Here is a 16,872-nt window from a genome sequence, read left to right as displayed (position 1 = left end):
CCTGCGAAGCTGTCCCGGAACGCCTAACCCAAGTCTCGCACACTACCACCGTATTCTGTCATCGTCGTATCCTCCTCGTGTGTAGCGGCTGCTTTCTGCCCTCGCCCTCGCCCTCGCCGCCCTCGCTCTCGCCCTTGCCCTTGCCTGCACCCTTTGTTTCTTCCATGGCGGTCCGCCGTCGGCCGACGTCTTGGTCTGCCTGCACGGATGCTTTCGTGCATTGCCCGATGATACAATCGGTACGCCTCCCTCGTCTGCTCTTCCCTGTCCTGTGATTTGGTCAAGTCATTCCTGGCCTGCTTGTTCACCCCATTCTGCACACACCCACCCCTCCCCCACCCATGGTCCCAGCCGTGCCACTCGCCCCAAGTCGTCACAGCGCTCCCTCACCGAGCCATCCCTTGGTGGCCCCGTACAGTCTATAGTGCCAACCACCGTCCCTTCCTTGTCCTGCCTCTTTCTTCCGCCATTACCACTTTTCGACTCTCGCTAGGCCGGCCCTGGCATTCCTTGTACCATGACTCCTGCCGTGAGCTTGCTCTTGCTCAATTTCCCCATGATCCCTTCCCGATCCGTCTATATCTCTTGGCACCCCATCCGCCTATCCAGATATCCTACCATGCCTCCCACTCTTCGACCAGAAAGAGACGGTACCTGACTGAATCACCTGCTCGCCCATACCACCGACCTACAAAGCGTTTGAGCACACCCATACACCTACTCACCCTCACCCTCACCCTTCACCTGCACACACGCCCATGGCCTTGCCCTTCTCTCCCAACACCGTCGACATGTCAGGCCAGATGATCCACTCTCCACTACCACCTCGTACCTCTCGCGGTTCTGGCACCCCATCCGTTCACCGCTCTTCACGCGTTGAGAAATCAAAGAGTCACCACAACAGCCCGCGATCCATGGAGAGGAGAAAGACGACTACAGAGACCAAGCTCTATGCCACCCTGGATGATCATTTCAAGATGATGTTTGGCGTATCCCCAGAGGAAGTCGAGGAGGAGCGACCACAACCCAGCAGGCCTGTGAGCTGGCATCCTTGTTCAAGCCAATTCCAAGCATCTCGACCGACGACGTACTTTGATCACACCCCCCAACAGCCTTGCTCACAACAATACTCGCCGTCTTCCCGCAATTCCCACCACGGCTCCGACTTTTACTCTCTCTCCACCCATGATTCCATGTACGAACCAAGGCCCAATGCTGGCATGCAGTCGGCCGTCTATGGCAGGCACCAAGGCTCCGACGACTCGGAAGTCAACTGGCAAGCCTCTCAACAGCAAAACTCTGGATACGCACACTCGACCGTCAACACACCCATGGCCGAGCCCCTTCCTTGGTACCTCCAGCAATGGGCCCAGCAGAACCAAGCACAAGCCATGATGGACCCTTATACACGCTCGACAGACTTCTTGCCAATCCAACATCCCGCCGGGCAAGACGAAGACATGGAAGAAGAGGAGGAGGAGGAGGAGGAAGAAGAAGAGGGCGAGAAGCTCGTGGCGCTGGGTCTTTACGATGCCCCTGAGCCTTCGTTGACATGGGGCGCAGCTACCGAAGCAACTGGCAAAGGACTCAAGCTAGAGGAAACATGGCAGCCACCAAACGACGACGAGGACGAGGAGGAAGAGGAAGACGGTGACGATGCCAGCTCAGAGGCCAGTGTCGAGGAACCATCACCACCCTTTCCCCTGGCCAACCCTTGCACCCAGCACATTCCAGTGCACGTCAAGTCGCAGACTCCAGGCAGCATGGAGGGCCAGAGCTTCTTCTTCGACGAGGACGAAACAGTCTCCAAGGAATGGTGGTACCAACAGCTCAAACAGCCGACGATGCCAGTGCGGGACACTGGGCTCGGCTACGGCTGGCTGTAGATTTTGGACGGTATTATTTTCGGGCACGTGATTGGCATTTTTTCTTCTAGTAGATGTTTGTGTATACATGGCCAGGCGTTTTTTTTGGGCATTTTGCATTTTCATCTCAAGATTTCCTGAAATGGGAATTCTTGAGATTTCACTCGAGCTCTAGCTTTACAGATACCCCTCCAGCCTTCAGTGGCTATAAAAGACGAGCACGATTGCTCATGTCGTGTTGAACATGGTTTGACATGTTTGTCAGGCCTTGAGTATATAGATGAATATAAATATAAATAGTTGAATAGTTGGATAGTTGAGAATTAAGAATTGAGAATTCCGAGTTCAGAATGATGGAATTGTGTGATTGGGTTTTTTGAGAGTACTCAGTGTTGATTCGGTGTTGGGATTTCAAGATTGTCCTTGTTTTTTTCGCGCTAGGTATACTTAGTATGGTGGGGAAGTGATGGGTAGGGGAGATGGGGATGGGAGAGGAGAGGGAATTGCGTGTGCTGTACATTTCACATGTCTATATATTCAGGCGTCATACTTCTACCTTGATATGTATGATTGTTGTCTTGTTTTTCTTTTTGTCTTATCTTGTTTCCTATCTTGTTCGACCAGTACAATTGGGTAGGGCGTATTGTATTGTATGTATTATACATGACCCATTTACCACCACCACCCCTAACGCCACCAACCGAAAAATAGAAACATAGATACTATAACATTTCCAGCCGTAACTGATACCGTGTACTCTGTACCATATCTATCTACAACTGTAGGCTTAGCAGACAGCCATACGCTGCATGTACTCATTTTTCTTGTTTTGCTCTGGCTGGCTGGCTGGCTGGCTAAATAGCTACCTATGGTTTGTGGGAGCATTGAATCTTTGGGTATGACTTCGGGACATGACCTAACCTGACAGCATCAGCATCAGCCAGCCAGCCAGCACCAGCCGGCACCAGCCTCCCCTCCAACCGACTCGTCTCTGCTTGGACACGCTATATACGATACAAATCGGTACGCTACATGTCATGTACATAGCATAACAGTATATACAACACCCACGCTACTTGCGTATCACGTATACAACCCCACACCCCAAACCACGCAGCGCTCGCACAAACTCAGCAAATACGCTAGCTAACATACCAGCGCTAGGATGGGGAAAAGGCTGGCTTGCTCGTGCTCGTGCTTTGGCGTGGACTGAGGCGTGGACTAGAGCCTGTCGCTCTGTCATTTGTGTGTGTGCATTGTTTAGTGATCACACAGTACCTACAGACCGCACATTCCCACACTGTCGGTATCACCGGACGCTAGGCACAACACGCAGATTAAGTTTAAGATTTCCAGAGCAAAAGGTTCCAGACGATGGGGTGATTTTCAAACTTTTTTTTTTTTTGCTTTTCTTTCGGCTGCTAGGGCTGACTGCTCTTTGCTTGGCGGGGTGAGGGGTGAGGGGCGGTGAGCAGCTTACGTCATACTGTGATTTGTGAAAGCGTGGTGGTTGGGTTATTTTCTCTTGCTCGACTCGTATCGATAAGCCGACGCGACTCGATGAAAAATTACGCCGCACGCGCGCGTGTTCACGTGAACCGCTCTACACCTACAGATCCACCACATACATACATACATACATACATACATACATACATACATACATACAACCCACACGCACGCAAAGTACCCAATCGCCACAGCCACCTCCAGTCATTCCCACACTCCAGCAATCCAGCAATCCAGGATACCCGCAACCACACCTTCCCGACTCACCACCCACACCCTCTGCCTTGCCAAACTGCAAACACTAGGACCATGGAGGCGCAGACCCGCTTCGTTGTTACCGCCTGGCGCGATCCCCAGGACTTGCTGCAGCTGCGACAGGACTTGTATAGTTCTGAGATGGGGAGGCGGGGGCGCGGTGTTGGTAAGGTGGGTTTTTTTCTGCGTTTGTGTTATTTCACTGTCTCCTTGTTTCCGAAAATCTTCATAATGATATTGATGATTACGTTGTTGTTCCGGGAAATCAAGGCTGCGAAGTAGTTCTCTGCTCATGTGCTGATGCTGATGCTGATGTTGATGCTGATACAAGACAGGTCTGTGCCTGGCGAGTACGCAAGCCAGAGGGATTGCCGTTGCTGCTGGAGGCGACGGCGGATCTGGTGGATGTTGGGGTGCAAGAGGAGGGGAAGGGGTTGGGGCGGAATGCGGTGCGGTTGTTGTATGCGAGTGCGGTTGCGAGGTAGGTTTTTATTCCTTTTCTTAATTTTCTGGGAGGAGGTTGGACGAGGGGGGGAGTGTTTGGTGTTGATATTTGATATGTTTTTTGGGGATTTTCTTTGGTGTTGGTACTTGAGTTTTTTTCCTTTGGTGCTGTCGCTTTGTCTTTTGATTTGGCTATTCTTTACTGTTATTTGAGCTCTTTAGTCTCCTATTCCCTTAGTTCGGAACCTCTCTCCACGTCAGTTCTTCTCTTCTCTCTGGTCTAGACTGCATCCCCCGACTATCACTCCGCCACATCAGCCAAACGTCACCTATCAAGGTCCATCAGGCAGGTACTAATCCGCCCAGATTCGTCACGGGCCTAGCAGACACCCAGATTGACCTGATACGCGATCGCCCGTCATGGTTCCCACCCGGCAAATCACTCCAGCTTCCCCTTGCTCTACTCGAAGTCCGCCACCGCATCGTCCATCGCCATCTCCCCTCCCTGGCTGAACTCAAGCGTGCTGCAAAGAAAAGCCTCGAGTGGCTATGGGCATGGTACTGGAGCCAACTCGACCACGCCTTTTCTCTTTCTCCCCCTCTCGTCGACGACGGCGAAATCGAGAGCCTGGAGTCGGTCAAGCAGCGCTTACAAAGCCTCCTAAAGACGTACCTCAAGGAAAGAAAAACCGCAATCAAGACGAGGAAAACAGGCCTCAACGCCGCAGAAAACGCCCTCTCCATATACACCCTTCGCTTCAGCGGCCCTCACAACGCCGCACCACCCCCACGCATCCGAGACATTCTCCTCGACCTCCTCGTCAATAACAAAATGATGCTTCCCACCGATAAGAAACTCGGAACCACCATGTCCGGCGCCTTCCTCATCTGGACCCCCTTCCTCCTCCGTTTCTGCTCCCCTCCTGACCCGCCCTCTCCCACAACACCAATCATCCCCCTCCCAACCCTCCTCACCCACCTCCTCCACACCATGAACACCCCCTCCCCTACTCCACCACACACCCCCACCCCACCAGACCTCGACCCCGTCCGCGAGGCCCTACACGACTGGATCCTGCACCTCCTCAGCGCCCCCGAATGCGCGCCCCTGCGTGCACCCTCCAGCGAGAAAAAACTCCTCGAACACATCCTGGTCGAGTGTTTCTCCGCCCCGAGTTTCTGGAACCTCAGACTGGCGCGGAGTATACTGCGGCATGCAGACTGGCGGGGCAAGGGCATCTGGAGCGAGCTTTTAGATGCTGCAGAGGCGGATGCGAGTGTTGGGGGTAACGTCGACGCCGCTGTTGAAATGGATATCGAGGCTGCTGAGGAGACTGGACGGCTTCAAGACGCCGGGTATAATGTCGCCGGTTCTGATCAGAGCGAAACACAAAGCGAAAGGTTGTCTGGTCCGACTAAGGTTCTTGGTCTTTGGAATCCTACGCCTATTGGTTGGATGCCTGTGGGCTTGGAGCCTGATGAGTAGGTGGGCAATGGGAATGGAGAGGATAGCCAGGGTTGAGTTTGGTTACGCTTGTGTGTATACATGTAGCTGTAGGTGTACATTCACATTGTCCAGAATCACTCGTCAACTCCCCTGCAATACAAACTTCATACCACCATACTTGCACGACCAGCCATCGAGCTCTTCTGGGGTGATTGTGTGTGATACAGTATCTTCCCACACCCTCTTATTCGTACAACTACGTTGCAATACACAGCACACGATGAATAAGGCTATACGTGTCGGGCCGAGAAACTATGGGAGATGAGAGGTCGTGTTCTGGGTATACTGGTTGTATGTGTCGTAGGGGTATAGAGTTACTTAGTTGTCGGGTACCTAGATCTATTCATCCATCAACCCATCCATCAACACTACAACGCTACAACATCCTATCCCACCCCCCCTTGTTCGCATAACCCGTACCGCACAATACCAGCACATTATACATGGCAGGACTCCCACAAGTTTCATAACCTAGTTAGAGGGAGATGTAGCATTACATGTGTCTTTTAATAGTTTGACGTTGCAGATGATAGAAGCGAGGTCAGCACGGATAGATTAGACTGTGTGAAAGATGGCGATTTTACGTGATTCCGACCTGGATTCACGAGGGAGGGGTATTTGTATATCGTTCGCGTTTAAAATCGTGTTTTGCAAACGTCATGGCATTCAACCTTCTTTTCAAACGTCATGGGCATCTTTCTCTTCGACTTTGTCCTCGGCTTTCATCTCGACTTCCATCTACTCATGTTTCCTTGCTGGTCATATCTTTTCCTTGAGCTCAGGTGAAAGTATTTTATCCTCCACCTTGCGCATAATCTTAATCGTCTGCTCCGCTAGCGTAAGCGTGAGAATCTGGTTTCCCGTTAGTAACTTTTTAATTGCCATGTGAATCTGCGATTCCAACGTACCGTATGTGGCAGGATTCTGGCTAGATGTGCAAAGTATCCCTTGTAGAGCGCTAGGACACCTTCTGATTTGACCGTCTTCGACAGGCAGTCAAAGGCCGAGGTGTAGAGATTGCCGGTTTGGTTGTACATGCGGCTCATGATCGTGTCTGGAGGGTGCATGACGCAACACACGACGAAGCCGCTCGCTGTGCTACTCGCCACGTGTAATGGCATCCCTTCCTGCATGCCCAAGTGTTTTACGAGCCGCCTCTTTGCGAAGAAGTATGTTGGTAGTTGTACAGAGCTGCCAAACCCCGTCCGCACCATGGCAGGCCCGACACCTCTGTACAGCCCTTTTACGCCCTCGGATGTGTATATTTGCCGCAGGCCATCGAGTGCGCCTTTGTACATGTGCTGTGTGCCGACGGGCAGGAAGGGGGAGTAGGATTGCAGGCGGGTTTTTACGAGGAAGAAGGGCGAGCCTGCGACTGCGCCGAGGATACCGGAGGCAGCGCCCGAGAAGATGTTGATACCGAATGACTGGAAGGCTGGGTCGTGGTAGATTAGGCTGGTTACGGATTTGCGGAGCGGTTCGTAGAAGCCGAGACGGCAGCCATTGAGCGTCATTTGGTAGACATACTGTTTGCGCATCGTTAGCCAGGTCCTCTGTATCTGCCACCTCGGGCTAGCAATTGGCCTGGAAAGAACACTGGCAAGACATACAGCACAGCCCAAACCGCGCAACAAGCCCCGTGGTCCTTCATTTTTGAGGATAACGCTGACGCCGTGGAAGACGCCTTTGTATAACCGCGGCGCCTCGTTTTTTGACCGGAGCTCTCCTTGTAATTGTAGTCTGTAGGAGAGAGAAAAGTCAATGAGCGGGCTTGGGCGTGCTGGAGAGCTTTGCGCACCGGATCTTGACTGTTTCGAAGCCGTGGGTTACTGTGACGGCACCGCAGGCTGCTATACCGCCGGCGATGAAGGAGCTGGTGATGATTAGTATTTGATTTTGTCGCCGCTTGAGCAGAGAGTGCCAGAGTGGTGCCTACCCAAGGGTTGTGGACATGTTGGCTTTTTATATGCGACAAAAATTGAGCGGCGCGAGCTGACGGAAATTCCGGGGAAGGCGCGGGTTGAGTGGTACCGGTAGGTACTTTGATGGGCAAGGGTACGGTACCGGTAATGGGGGTTATAACAACGAAACTCTAGTCTATGTAGAAGGAAAAAAGAGGGCCAGAGAGAAGAAGAATGGCGGCACACAAGAGAGGGTGAAAGGGGGAATTGAGGATTAGCTGAGGCTGCCAGTCGGGTGTGTCATCCAACAGCGGCCTTTGTGATGATGAGGACTGACTCTGAATCATCTTTTGGGCGAGTGTACGGTCCAGTCCCGAGGTCGGCGCCGGGACACACAATTCATGCCAAGCCCAGGGTTCAAGCTAATCCGCCGCCTTTCTTCGCCTGCCTTTCTCGCCCATCCATCCTGTCGGCTTTCTTGGGGGTTAACATTTCGCGTGAGGGACGCGTCGACCTCTTCCCGTCGACTCTGACTCGTTCGCGGATTCTTCTGATTTCTTCTGGTTCCGTGGTGGTTCAATTGTTCGATTGTCCGACTCGTCAAGGAATCAAGTGGACAATGCAGTCGGCCACTATATCACTCTAAGACGTCCAGACGTTCCACGCTTCTGCCATGGCGACTGGCTCAGCGACCCCCGGCGCACCTCCGCCGCCTGCAGGCCCGCCGACACAGAAGGTGAGCGACGTCATCACGAGTTTCCGGCCGTCAAGAGTACGATATACCACACCTCCCTAGACGCTCAAAATACACACACACACACACACACACACACACACACTAACGACCTTCTACTCAGCGCTTCAAGCCAGGCAGCCAAAGCACATCAGTCACCTCACTCGACTTCGACGACACGGGCGAACTGGCCATTGTAGCCCGCGACGACGACACGCTCCAGATCTACAACTGCAAAGAAGGCAAGCACGCCAAAGAGCTCAAGAGCCAGAAATATGGCGTCCACCTTGCCCGCTTCTCCCACCATGCCCAGAGCATCATCTACGCGAGCACAAAAGTCGACGACACCATTCGCTTCCTCTCCACCCACGACAACAGCTACATCCGCTACTTCAAGGGCCACACCGACACCGTGACATCGATTGCCCTCTGCCCCTCGAGCGACACCTTCCTCAGCTGCTCCAAGGACAACACTGTCCGGCTCTGGAACCTCTCGTCCCCCAACTATGTCGGCCTGCTGAATCTGCACACCCCCTACCTTGCCGCCTACGACCCCTCGGCAACAGTCATGGCCATTGCCTCGCCACAAACTCAATCCGTCCTCCTCTACGACATTCGAAACTACGACAAACCCCCTTTCGCCACCTTTGACCTCCTCGAACTCGAACAGCGCTTCGTCGGCAGCCAACGCGGCGAATGGACCAAGCTGGAATTCAGCAACGACGGCAAACATCTCGTCATTGCCACAAACGGCGCCGGCCACTTCGTCCTCGACGCCTTCTCGGGCGAGATTGCCCATTTTTGCTACCGCAAGGCTGGATCCTCGGGGCGCTTTGCGCCAGGGTCATCGCACTCGAATCACGCCTCTACCTCCAATGGCAGCACGCCCGCCAATGGCCAAGGCGACGTCTGCCTCACCCCGGATGGCCAGTACCTGATGGGTGGCTGTGGCGAAGACGGCCTCTTAATCTGGGACATTTCAAAACCGCCGACGAGCAACCACATCAACGAGCCGATGGAGAAGTTGCCAGGACAGGGCAAGGCAGCGATTGTGGGCTATAATCCTCGCACCAATTTGGTGGCGACTGCGGATCGGGATCTGTTGCTTTGGCAGCCGGATCCGGATTTGATGATGTAGGTTGTGTCTGTAGCGTGGGGAGGGAAGAGTGTTGCAATCGAAGAGTGTTTTTTTTAGATGGTGGATAGGGCAAGAGAAGGGTAGTGAAGAGGAGAGGGAATATCTTTGAGATAAATCTAGGCGTCTGAGCCAGGCTTTTCCTCTTTTCACAATTCTACTGGTTGTTTATAGTACGAAAGAGGTGAGGTGCTATGGTTTTTTGAGCAACCAAGTTTGACTAAATGTATGGCATATGGGGGAATTTGCAAAGGGGGGATTGATGTATTGTATTGTTTTGTCAGTTCCTATCCTATCTCACTACCTCTAATCCACCATGTTATATCAAAACACATCATACCCTACCATTTCACTTTCCTTGCCCACATCCCCCCCTCCCCCACGAAAACACACCCCCTTGCCACCACAGCACCACCCAGCCATCCACGCGAAGTGGGGATGTCGGGGTAGGTAATGTGGAGGTTGGGAGATGGGTGGGTCGCTGTATGCTTGTTTAGGAGTTATATGGTGTATGGTAGTAGTAGATGGAGAAGTAGGTTTCTCTCTCTCTCTCTCTGAGAGATGTGATTGGGAGGGCCTTTTTGGGTGGCGTAGTCTGCAACATGGTGGGATGGGGGTTGCTATGGGGGGTTGATAGTTTAGTGTGTGGGCATTTTCTTTTTCGCTTGCTTGCTTGTATTTCTTTTTTTCATTTGTGGCGGGTTGGAATTTTGTTACGTGAGCGGGTGGGTGTGGCGGGAGAGCTGAGTAGTCTGCTCTTACAGAGAAAGTGGACGTGATGTTCAGGGTGCAGAAATGCGGTGCACATGCTTTCCGTGAAGCAGTGAATGTTCGGTAGACAAGGCCGTCTTGACCCGTGCTAATTAAAAGATGGAGGGTGCGAGCCAGTGAGATGGAGATGCGTGGTGTTGGGCAACAAGTGCGGAGTGCAGTGGTGTTATGCGGTGCAAGGTGGAGTGCATACCTGTGCGTTCAAGCAACTGGCCAATCACATTCTGCGTAATCGAAAAGGTGTGTGGCTTTGGGGAATCCTTGAGCGGGGGAGGGATTTGAAAAGAAGCGTAGCCTGGTTGGCGAGAAGAGACTCAAGAGAGCAGATATGAACTCGTACCTGGAGATTATGGAGGCTATGCATTGCAGCCCAGCACTATGCAGGGATTTTCAAGTTTGACCGTTCGAAATAGCCCTCAGGCTCGCAGGCTGGCGTCGTATACATGCACATGGGAGATCATGGTGCGGACAAACCCGCACTCACGCTACAAGATGAGGAGAGCGAGGGACCTGAGGGACAAGACAGCTCGTCCAGACTGTTGGCCTCGTATGTGGTGCTCGTGGTGCTGGAGGCGATCTGATGCTCGACATGCAGCATGTAGCCAGGATTACCGGATCGTCAGACGGAACCCTCAAGGATATCGAGGATCAAAAATGGGCCTGATTCCTTGCTCGATTGGCGTTGTTTGCCACCGGGCAGAGGATTTCGGCGGGAGGGTTTGCACTTGTGATTCGAGAAGGGTGGCTGATCGTTCTTCTCGTGTTGTGCTGTAGCAAGGGTCGAGTAGCATAGGATAGAGGGGGTTGAGTCTGAGTTTGAGTGAGGGATTACCAAGGTCAAGTCGGACTTGATGCATGCTCCATGCCACCTTGGAACTGCTCCAGTGTCCCCCGCGACGAATCCTCCGCCAAGCAAGACGCGGCAACGTTCCCCTGACAGTCTTTTAAGCCTCATTTCGAAACCTTCCAAGGCCACAACGGCATCTGGCCGCGCGGACGACTGCGTTCGAGGCCGTTGTGTGGCCCAGTTGCCCTCGCCGAATGGGGGCTCCTGTTCATGCGCCCTCCTCCGTCACAAACAGCTGTGCCTCTTTCCAAACGCCTGCAGCCTCACACACAAGCTACCTGCTAGAGTACTAGGTAGTCGACGGACAAGTTACTGCTTACAGGCGCAGCGTCGGTCTTGCTCCAGACGTCAGTGGCTTGCGTTTTTTTTTCGTCGTGGCACGTTGTCCACTCGGATTGGACATCAGTGATGAGGGCATGGTTAGCGCAGACATAGGGCATAGGGCAGCTCGCGGCTGATGGGCACATAGTCACCTGTTTCTTCTTGTCCCTCTTGTACAACCTCAGTCTTAGTCTGGCGGGGGGGGGGGGGGCGCTGGAGCTTCCTTGCATCCCCCGCAGTTTCCATGCTGTCGGTGTCCCCCAAACGCTCTCTCGCAATGCTGTAGAGTAGAGTACCGTACAGTCACATTAGCGAAATTACCTTGAACCCCTCCTTCACAACACCCTACTGTTCTGTGTTGGCTAGCGAATCCATATGACTTTTCAGGTCTGACAGCTTACTTGCCCTGTTACCTCGTTTCCCTCAACTCCTCCCCTCCCCCCTTCTTGCTCAGGGGACTCTGACGACATCCTTCCCCCCCGGCTTCGCAATTCTTCTCGGACGACGAATCATTTCCATTACACGCGCAGTGCGATGCCCGAGTTTGGCTGCTGTGTCATTTGGGGTCTCGTGACAGTCTGAAGTTCCAGACGTGAAATACTTGCCCTATACCTACCCCAGCTAGAATCGCTCCCTCTCTTAGCACACAGCACCCCAGCGACTCCACTACTACTCCACCACTCAACCACGATCGATTGTCGCCGCGACCTGGCCGCAGTAACTCCTTTAACTCTCCGCTTGATACAAACCCCTCCGCCTCCATCACTTGCTGTCGTACACTGCCAATCAGTGCCGGAAATAACACCTTTTGTGCGAGTATGCTGCATCGTGCGCTCCCCACTATTTCTCGAAGTCGGCACTTGCCACTAGGTAACGGTGGATAATGCAAGCGACGCAGGACCACGCAACGACAACGACTGGGCCAAACCTGGCTCCTCTGTTCATTCCAGGAGTCACCCGGGGCTCTTTGCCTGTTGGCTTGCTTCCTCCTCTCGACATGCCTCTTACCTTCCTGCCCCAGCCGTCTCCATCTCGAGCGGGAAAGCGCAGTCGTGCAGCCGCTGATATTGACGGCGAGCACTCTTGTTTGCAGAAGAAGAAACGCCGGCTCAGATTGCTCCTCATCACTTCACGACTGTCGCCACAGTTTTCTCACCCCGCCACCAACATCGTCGATCGGGGTAGCTCCAAGATCGCCGTATGGGCCAAGCAGAAAGCGCTTGGCAGGAACCTGCTGCGCAAAGCGGCAATCTTGAATCGAATACGGCGTCAAACCATCGCAAGTAGTCGAGGAAGAGGCAGTCGGGACAGCCGATCGCCAGTGCAGCAAGAGAAGGAACGAGAGCAATTGCAACTGGCCAAGCTGGAATTCGACCATGGCGCCATCGACACCTATACACGCCCCGTACACTCGACAACACATTCTGTCCCGCCTACTGCAGCTGTCAGGACAGGCAAGCACTTTATCGTTTCTGCCTCTCCATCGTCCTCGCCCAGTCCCTCGCCCACTTCCTCCTCACCACCCCTGAAAGCAAAACCAGAGAAGAGCACATCAACGCCAACCTACCGCTCTCCAAATGCAGCCTACGCCTTCTCTCCGCAGCGAGCACAAGCCTCGTGCCGAGACCACTCCCCCCTTCCTCCGTCACCCCTTGGACTCTCAAACTACGACGCTTTCGATCGGGAGGGAGGTCCAAATCGATACAATCGCTTCGACGATGACGACGACGAACTGCAATTCCTGATCCCCTACAACGATGACGATGGAGACGACGACGACGTACCCTTCTCCCCCTCTGCAGCAACATCAACATCCATTACAATGGCGGCAAAAAGCACTGACCAAGCCATACCAAGCCCCCTCCTACCCCTATCCCCCAACCTCAAGCCCCTCGATCCCAACGACTCCGTCTTCGGAGCGTACGACCGTGTCGACGACAGCGTGGATGAGACGTGGCCGACGATAATATCTCCTCCACAAGTCCAACCTCTTCCCGCCCTGTCACCCGGCTCTACATCACCCAATTTCCCGTCTGTACTCGCGCCAGCACAAACGGGCGCGTCATGGACAAGGAGCACGGATTCTTTTGCCGTGTCACCGAACCTTGGCCCGAGGACAGTGAAGCCTCCTTTTCCATCTACCTCTACGTTGACTACGAAATCGCCATTTACGACGCCAAGCCCAAGTTTGAGCTCGAACCTCCTCGTAACTATTCCAACTTCACAATCTCCCAACTTCACATCGACGACTACATTAGCATCAACATCGACATCAACATTGACATCAAGACCAACTCCCCTACTCCCTCGAACATGCCCATGCCCACCCCAAAATACAAGCTCCATGCGCAGCGGCATCGGCATTGCGTCTCCGCTCAGTCATCCCGCCAACGCCGTGGTCTGGGATGCACAATCGCAGTCTGGTCGTGAGGGTGGGCGGCGGGGATGAGGGGTTATTTTGTTGTTTTGTCTTTGTTATTGTTGTTGTTATTGTTGTTGTCGTGATTCTTCACTGGGGTGTCTGTATGTCCTGCAATACATGGTGAAGAGCAAAGTGTTTCTCCCTTTGAGCAGGAAGGGGGCGGAGGGAGGGAGGTTAATCTTGTAGAAATCTTTAGTTTATGAAGTTGAGAATTTTTTTTTATTGTTTTGGGATACTTTGGCTTTGGGGTGTGGGTGTGGGTGGAGTGAGGTCGACTGAGATGAAGACGAGGCTGGCGTTGAGCTTGGGCAGGTGATGTGTAGATCAAATCAAGTGAAATTGGTAGGCGGGTGAGTGAGTAGGAGAGGGGTGTATATTCTTCTGGGGGGGCGGGGGGCGTTGGATGTTGTGTATAGTGTTTTTCGTTGGTGGGGGGGTTGAGAGGGGTGATGGATTTGGGGTTCTTTGTAGTTTATTTCTTGATGTGTGGACTTTATCTTTTTTGTTATTCTTCTCATCTCTTGTTATTCCTCTCATCTCTTGTTATTCCTCTCATCTCTTGTTATTCCTCTCATCTCTTGTTATTCCTCTCATCTCTTGTTATTCTTCTCATCTCTTGTTATTCCTCTCATCTCTTGTTATTCTTCTCATCTCTTGTTATTCTTCTCATCTCTTGTTATTCTTCTCATCTCTTGTTATTCTTCTCATTTCTTGTTATTCCTCTCATCTCTTGTTATTCTTCTCATCTCTTGTTATTCTTCTCATCTCTTGTTATTCTTCTCATCTCTTGTTATTCTTTTTCTTCTCATCTCTTCGCATCTCCAACTTGCATCCCCTTGTCTCCCCATCCTCCCCTTTCACCCACTCCCATTCACCCTCCCCCATCCCTGCAATCCTCCAAACCCTCACACCCCATCCCCAGCCTGCAATTTCCCCGCCCGATCGACGGCAATATCGCACATTGCAGCAATAGCCTCGCGGCGCTCTAGGTGGATATCTCCGCGGGCGATGCGGGCGCGCATGTCGTCGAGGATTTCAGAGCGTGGGCGGGCGTTGACGAAGACGCTGGGAGGGGGGGGGGAGGGGGGTTAGTTGGGTTGGGTGTTGGGACAGGGGAGGCGGAAGGAGGGGTGGAAGGGAGGAGGGGGGAGGGAGGAATAGAAGAAGAACAAAAAGAACAGTAATACTGTATAAAACAAAAATACATACACATATCTCAACCCTCCGAACCTCTCCTCATACAACCGATTCAACGCTTCCAACTCCCCCTCCCCCTCCCCCAACCCCGCCTGTTCCCTACGACTCTGCTCACTCTCCACCTTCTTCTCGCCTAACCGCGGATGCGCGCTCAGTATGGCGTCCAGGGTCTGAAGCTTGGCCGGGTCGTTTGCGTTTGCGAGGTTGGTGAGTTGGGCGGCGACGGCGGTGATGAGCAGGCTGTAGGTGGGGAAGGTGGTGGAGCGGAGGATGGGGAGGGTGAGGGTGTGGAGAGTGGGGGAGGGTTCGAAGAGGAGGTCGAGGGTTTGGGTGAGGGTTTGGGTGGGGGAGTTGGGGAGGGTGGAGATTGGGGGGAGGGTGGGCATTGTGGGTTGAAACGAGTTTTTTTTTTGGGGATAGGGTTGGAGTGTGTAGAGTTTTGTAGGATCAGGTTTGAAGGGTCCAAAGGTGGAAGCGGAGTAGGTAGGTAGGTAGGTGTTGTATCTGGTTGCAGCTGGGGGCCATCTTGTAGTGTTTAGGGGGATGCAGGGTGGTGGGAGGTGGAGACTAGGAGACTAGTGACAAGTGTAGATTCGGCCGCTGCCGTCCGTAAGCGAACGGAGGCAGGTCCTGGGTAGAGAGGGGAAGAGGGTTTAGGTTGAGATGAGCGCAAGCCTAAAAGGGAATGTAGGCGTGTGGGCTTGGGATGGATGCTGCAAGGGCCGGGAGAAAGAGTCGATGGGTGGGTTATCGATAGAGAGAGAGAGAGAGAGAGAGAGGGTGGGGCATACTCTTACCAGACTACTCCAACCACGGCGATCCGTCTGGTACTATGGTTGTGGGTGTAGTGTTCAGCGCTCGATGGTGTGTACATACAGTCGTAAAAAAGATACCCTCTACGCTGGTAACCTAGGTGGTCTGATCAAGGTTGAAGGTGTATAGAATGCCAGTCTGGGAGGCCAAGGAGAGTCCCTAGTTGCAACTACCCGGTAGCTTACCGAGTTATTGGAGTATTTGTCTACTGCCTTTCTCGCTTCCCGTCCCCTACCCAAACAGTCATGCGTCATGAATGGTCCTGAAATCCCATTCGCTCTCCCTTGGGATAAAAAGCCGTCATGGTGCCCGGGTTGAGACGGCAAGCGCTTCAGCAATCACGAGATGAACTGGGTGCAGAGAGAAGGGTGAGCTTCGCCCCCCAAGACGGGACGATGGGAATCGACGATGAAAGTAGACAGGACAGGACAGGACAGGACAGGACAGGACAGGACAGGACAGGACAGGACAGGACAGGACAGGACAGATACCAAGCACACCACTACTGGTCGTCTCCTCTACAACTAGAGTAGTCAGGGACGGGCGAGGGGCCATTTCGTCAGATGGCTCGGCCTGGTTGGAATGAATGGATGGATGGGTTCGGGAGCGGCACGCTAGGCCTTGCCGTAGCTTGAGGTTGGAAAGAGCTCCCTGGAGTTTCTTGGACCCCTCTCCTCTTCTCTTGTCCAACATGAAACACACCATTCACCCCCAAAAGCCTTTGCCCGAACTTCGCTTGACACAGACGGGGGGAAAAGAGAGGAGAGCTGGAGCGCTGGAGAGACATTCGATCCCGCCACTAGGTATCCATCTCTTTTTTTCTTCTTTTTTTCTTCTTCTGTTTTCAAATCTTTGCCCATTCTTTACTCCAACACACCACCACCACCACCACCACCATTATCATACCTACTCTCTCCCAGTCCTACCACCACCACTGTATTTACATGTAGCCGGCAAAGGAATGCCCGGGGGCGCATACATGTACATACACACTACTGCCATGTACCGTAGATAGGTTACCAAGGCCTACACCCCAACGGCCTGCTAAACGTTACCGTATCCCTGACCCCCAGCTGGCTCCAGCATCGCCCCCTGCGCCCGCCCTGCACCTCCCGCCTGCGCGACCATCGTGACGCCGCCAGCCGCCCACAA

The 16,872-nt window shown here is 53.3% G+C and overlaps 8 protein-coding genes across 8 annotated transcripts; 5 read left to right on the top strand and 3 right to left on the bottom strand.

Annotated features, from left to right (window-relative positions):
- Window positions 1–758: 758 nt before the first annotated feature.
- IAQ61_005680 (uncharacterized protein) lies at window positions 759–1,886 on the top strand (the record flags this gene model as incomplete). The annotated part of the gene is made up of 1 exon (XM_003839880.2): window positions 759–1,886. One exon carries the CDS (start codon window positions 759–761, stop codon window positions 1,884–1,886), a length of 1,128 nt encoding a protein of 375 aa, XP_003839928.2.
- A 1,797-nt stretch (window positions 1,887–3,683) lies between these two features.
- Window positions 3,684–5,559, top strand: IAQ61_005679 (uncharacterized protein; the record flags this gene model as incomplete). Its single annotated transcript, XM_066096889.1, has 3 exons — window positions 3,684–3,800; window positions 3,965–4,110; window positions 4,440–5,559. The coding sequence occupies 3 exons, from the start codon at window positions 3,684–3,686 to the stop codon at window positions 5,557–5,559; spliced, it is 1,383 nt and encodes a 460-aa protein (XP_065953240.1).
- A 780-nt stretch (window positions 5,560–6,339) lies between these two features.
- IAQ61_005678 (uncharacterized protein) lies at window positions 6,340–7,533 on the bottom strand (the record flags this gene model as incomplete). The annotated part of the gene is made up of 5 exons (XM_066096888.1): window positions 6,340–6,432; window positions 6,489–7,106; window positions 7,191–7,320; window positions 7,379–7,453; window positions 7,517–7,533. 5 exons carry the CDS (start codon window positions 7,531–7,533, stop codon window positions 6,340–6,342), a joined length of 933 nt encoding a protein of 310 aa, XP_065953239.1.
- A 621-nt stretch (window positions 7,534–8,154) lies between these two features.
- Window positions 8,155–9,352, top strand: IAQ61_005677 (uncharacterized protein; the record flags this gene model as incomplete). Its single annotated transcript, XM_003839883.2, has 2 exons — window positions 8,155–8,253; window positions 8,339–9,352. 2 exons carry the CDS (start codon window positions 8,155–8,157, stop codon window positions 9,350–9,352), a joined length of 1,113 nt encoding a protein of 370 aa, XP_003839931.1.
- A 1,387-nt stretch (window positions 9,353–10,739) lies between these two features.
- IAQ61_005676 (uncharacterized protein) lies at window positions 10,740–11,407 on the bottom strand (the record flags this gene model as incomplete). The annotated part of the gene is made up of 2 exons (XM_066096887.1): window positions 10,740–11,171; window positions 11,258–11,407. The coding sequence occupies 2 exons, from the start codon at window positions 11,405–11,407 to the stop codon at window positions 10,740–10,742; spliced, it is 582 nt and encodes a 193-aa protein (XP_065953238.1).
- Window positions 11,408–12,171: 764 nt separating this feature from the next.
- Window positions 12,172–13,737, top strand: IAQ61_005675 (uncharacterized protein; the record flags this gene model as incomplete). The annotated part of the gene is made up of 1 exon (XM_066096886.1): window positions 12,172–13,737. The coding sequence occupies one exon, from the start codon at window positions 12,172–12,174 to the stop codon at window positions 13,735–13,737; it is 1,566 nt and encodes a 521-aa protein (XP_065953237.1).
- Window positions 13,738–14,615: 878 nt separating this feature from the next.
- Window positions 14,616–15,293, bottom strand: IAQ61_005674 (uncharacterized protein; the record flags this gene model as incomplete). Its single annotated transcript, XM_066096885.1, has 2 exons — window positions 14,616–14,775; window positions 14,920–15,293. 2 exons carry the CDS (start codon window positions 15,291–15,293, stop codon window positions 14,616–14,618), a joined length of 534 nt encoding a protein of 177 aa, XP_065953236.1.
- Window positions 15,294–16,022: 729 nt separating this feature from the next.
- IAQ61_005673 (uncharacterized protein) lies at window positions 16,023–16,253 on the top strand (the record flags this gene model as incomplete). Its single annotated transcript, XM_066096884.1, has 1 exon — window positions 16,023–16,253. One exon carries the CDS (start codon window positions 16,023–16,025, stop codon window positions 16,251–16,253), a length of 231 nt encoding a protein of 76 aa, XP_065953235.1.
- Between the last annotated feature and the right edge of the window lie 619 nt (window positions 16,254–16,872).

The sequence above is a fragment of the Plenodomus lingam genome, assembly GCF_022343315.1.
Source record: "Plenodomus lingam strain CAN1 chromosome Unknown contig_22, whole genome shotgun sequence".
Taxonomy (NCBI): domain Eukaryota; kingdom Fungi; phylum Ascomycota; class Dothideomycetes; order Pleosporales; family Leptosphaeriaceae; genus Plenodomus; species Plenodomus lingam.
This window is presented reverse-complemented; position numbering and strand designations above follow the sequence as displayed.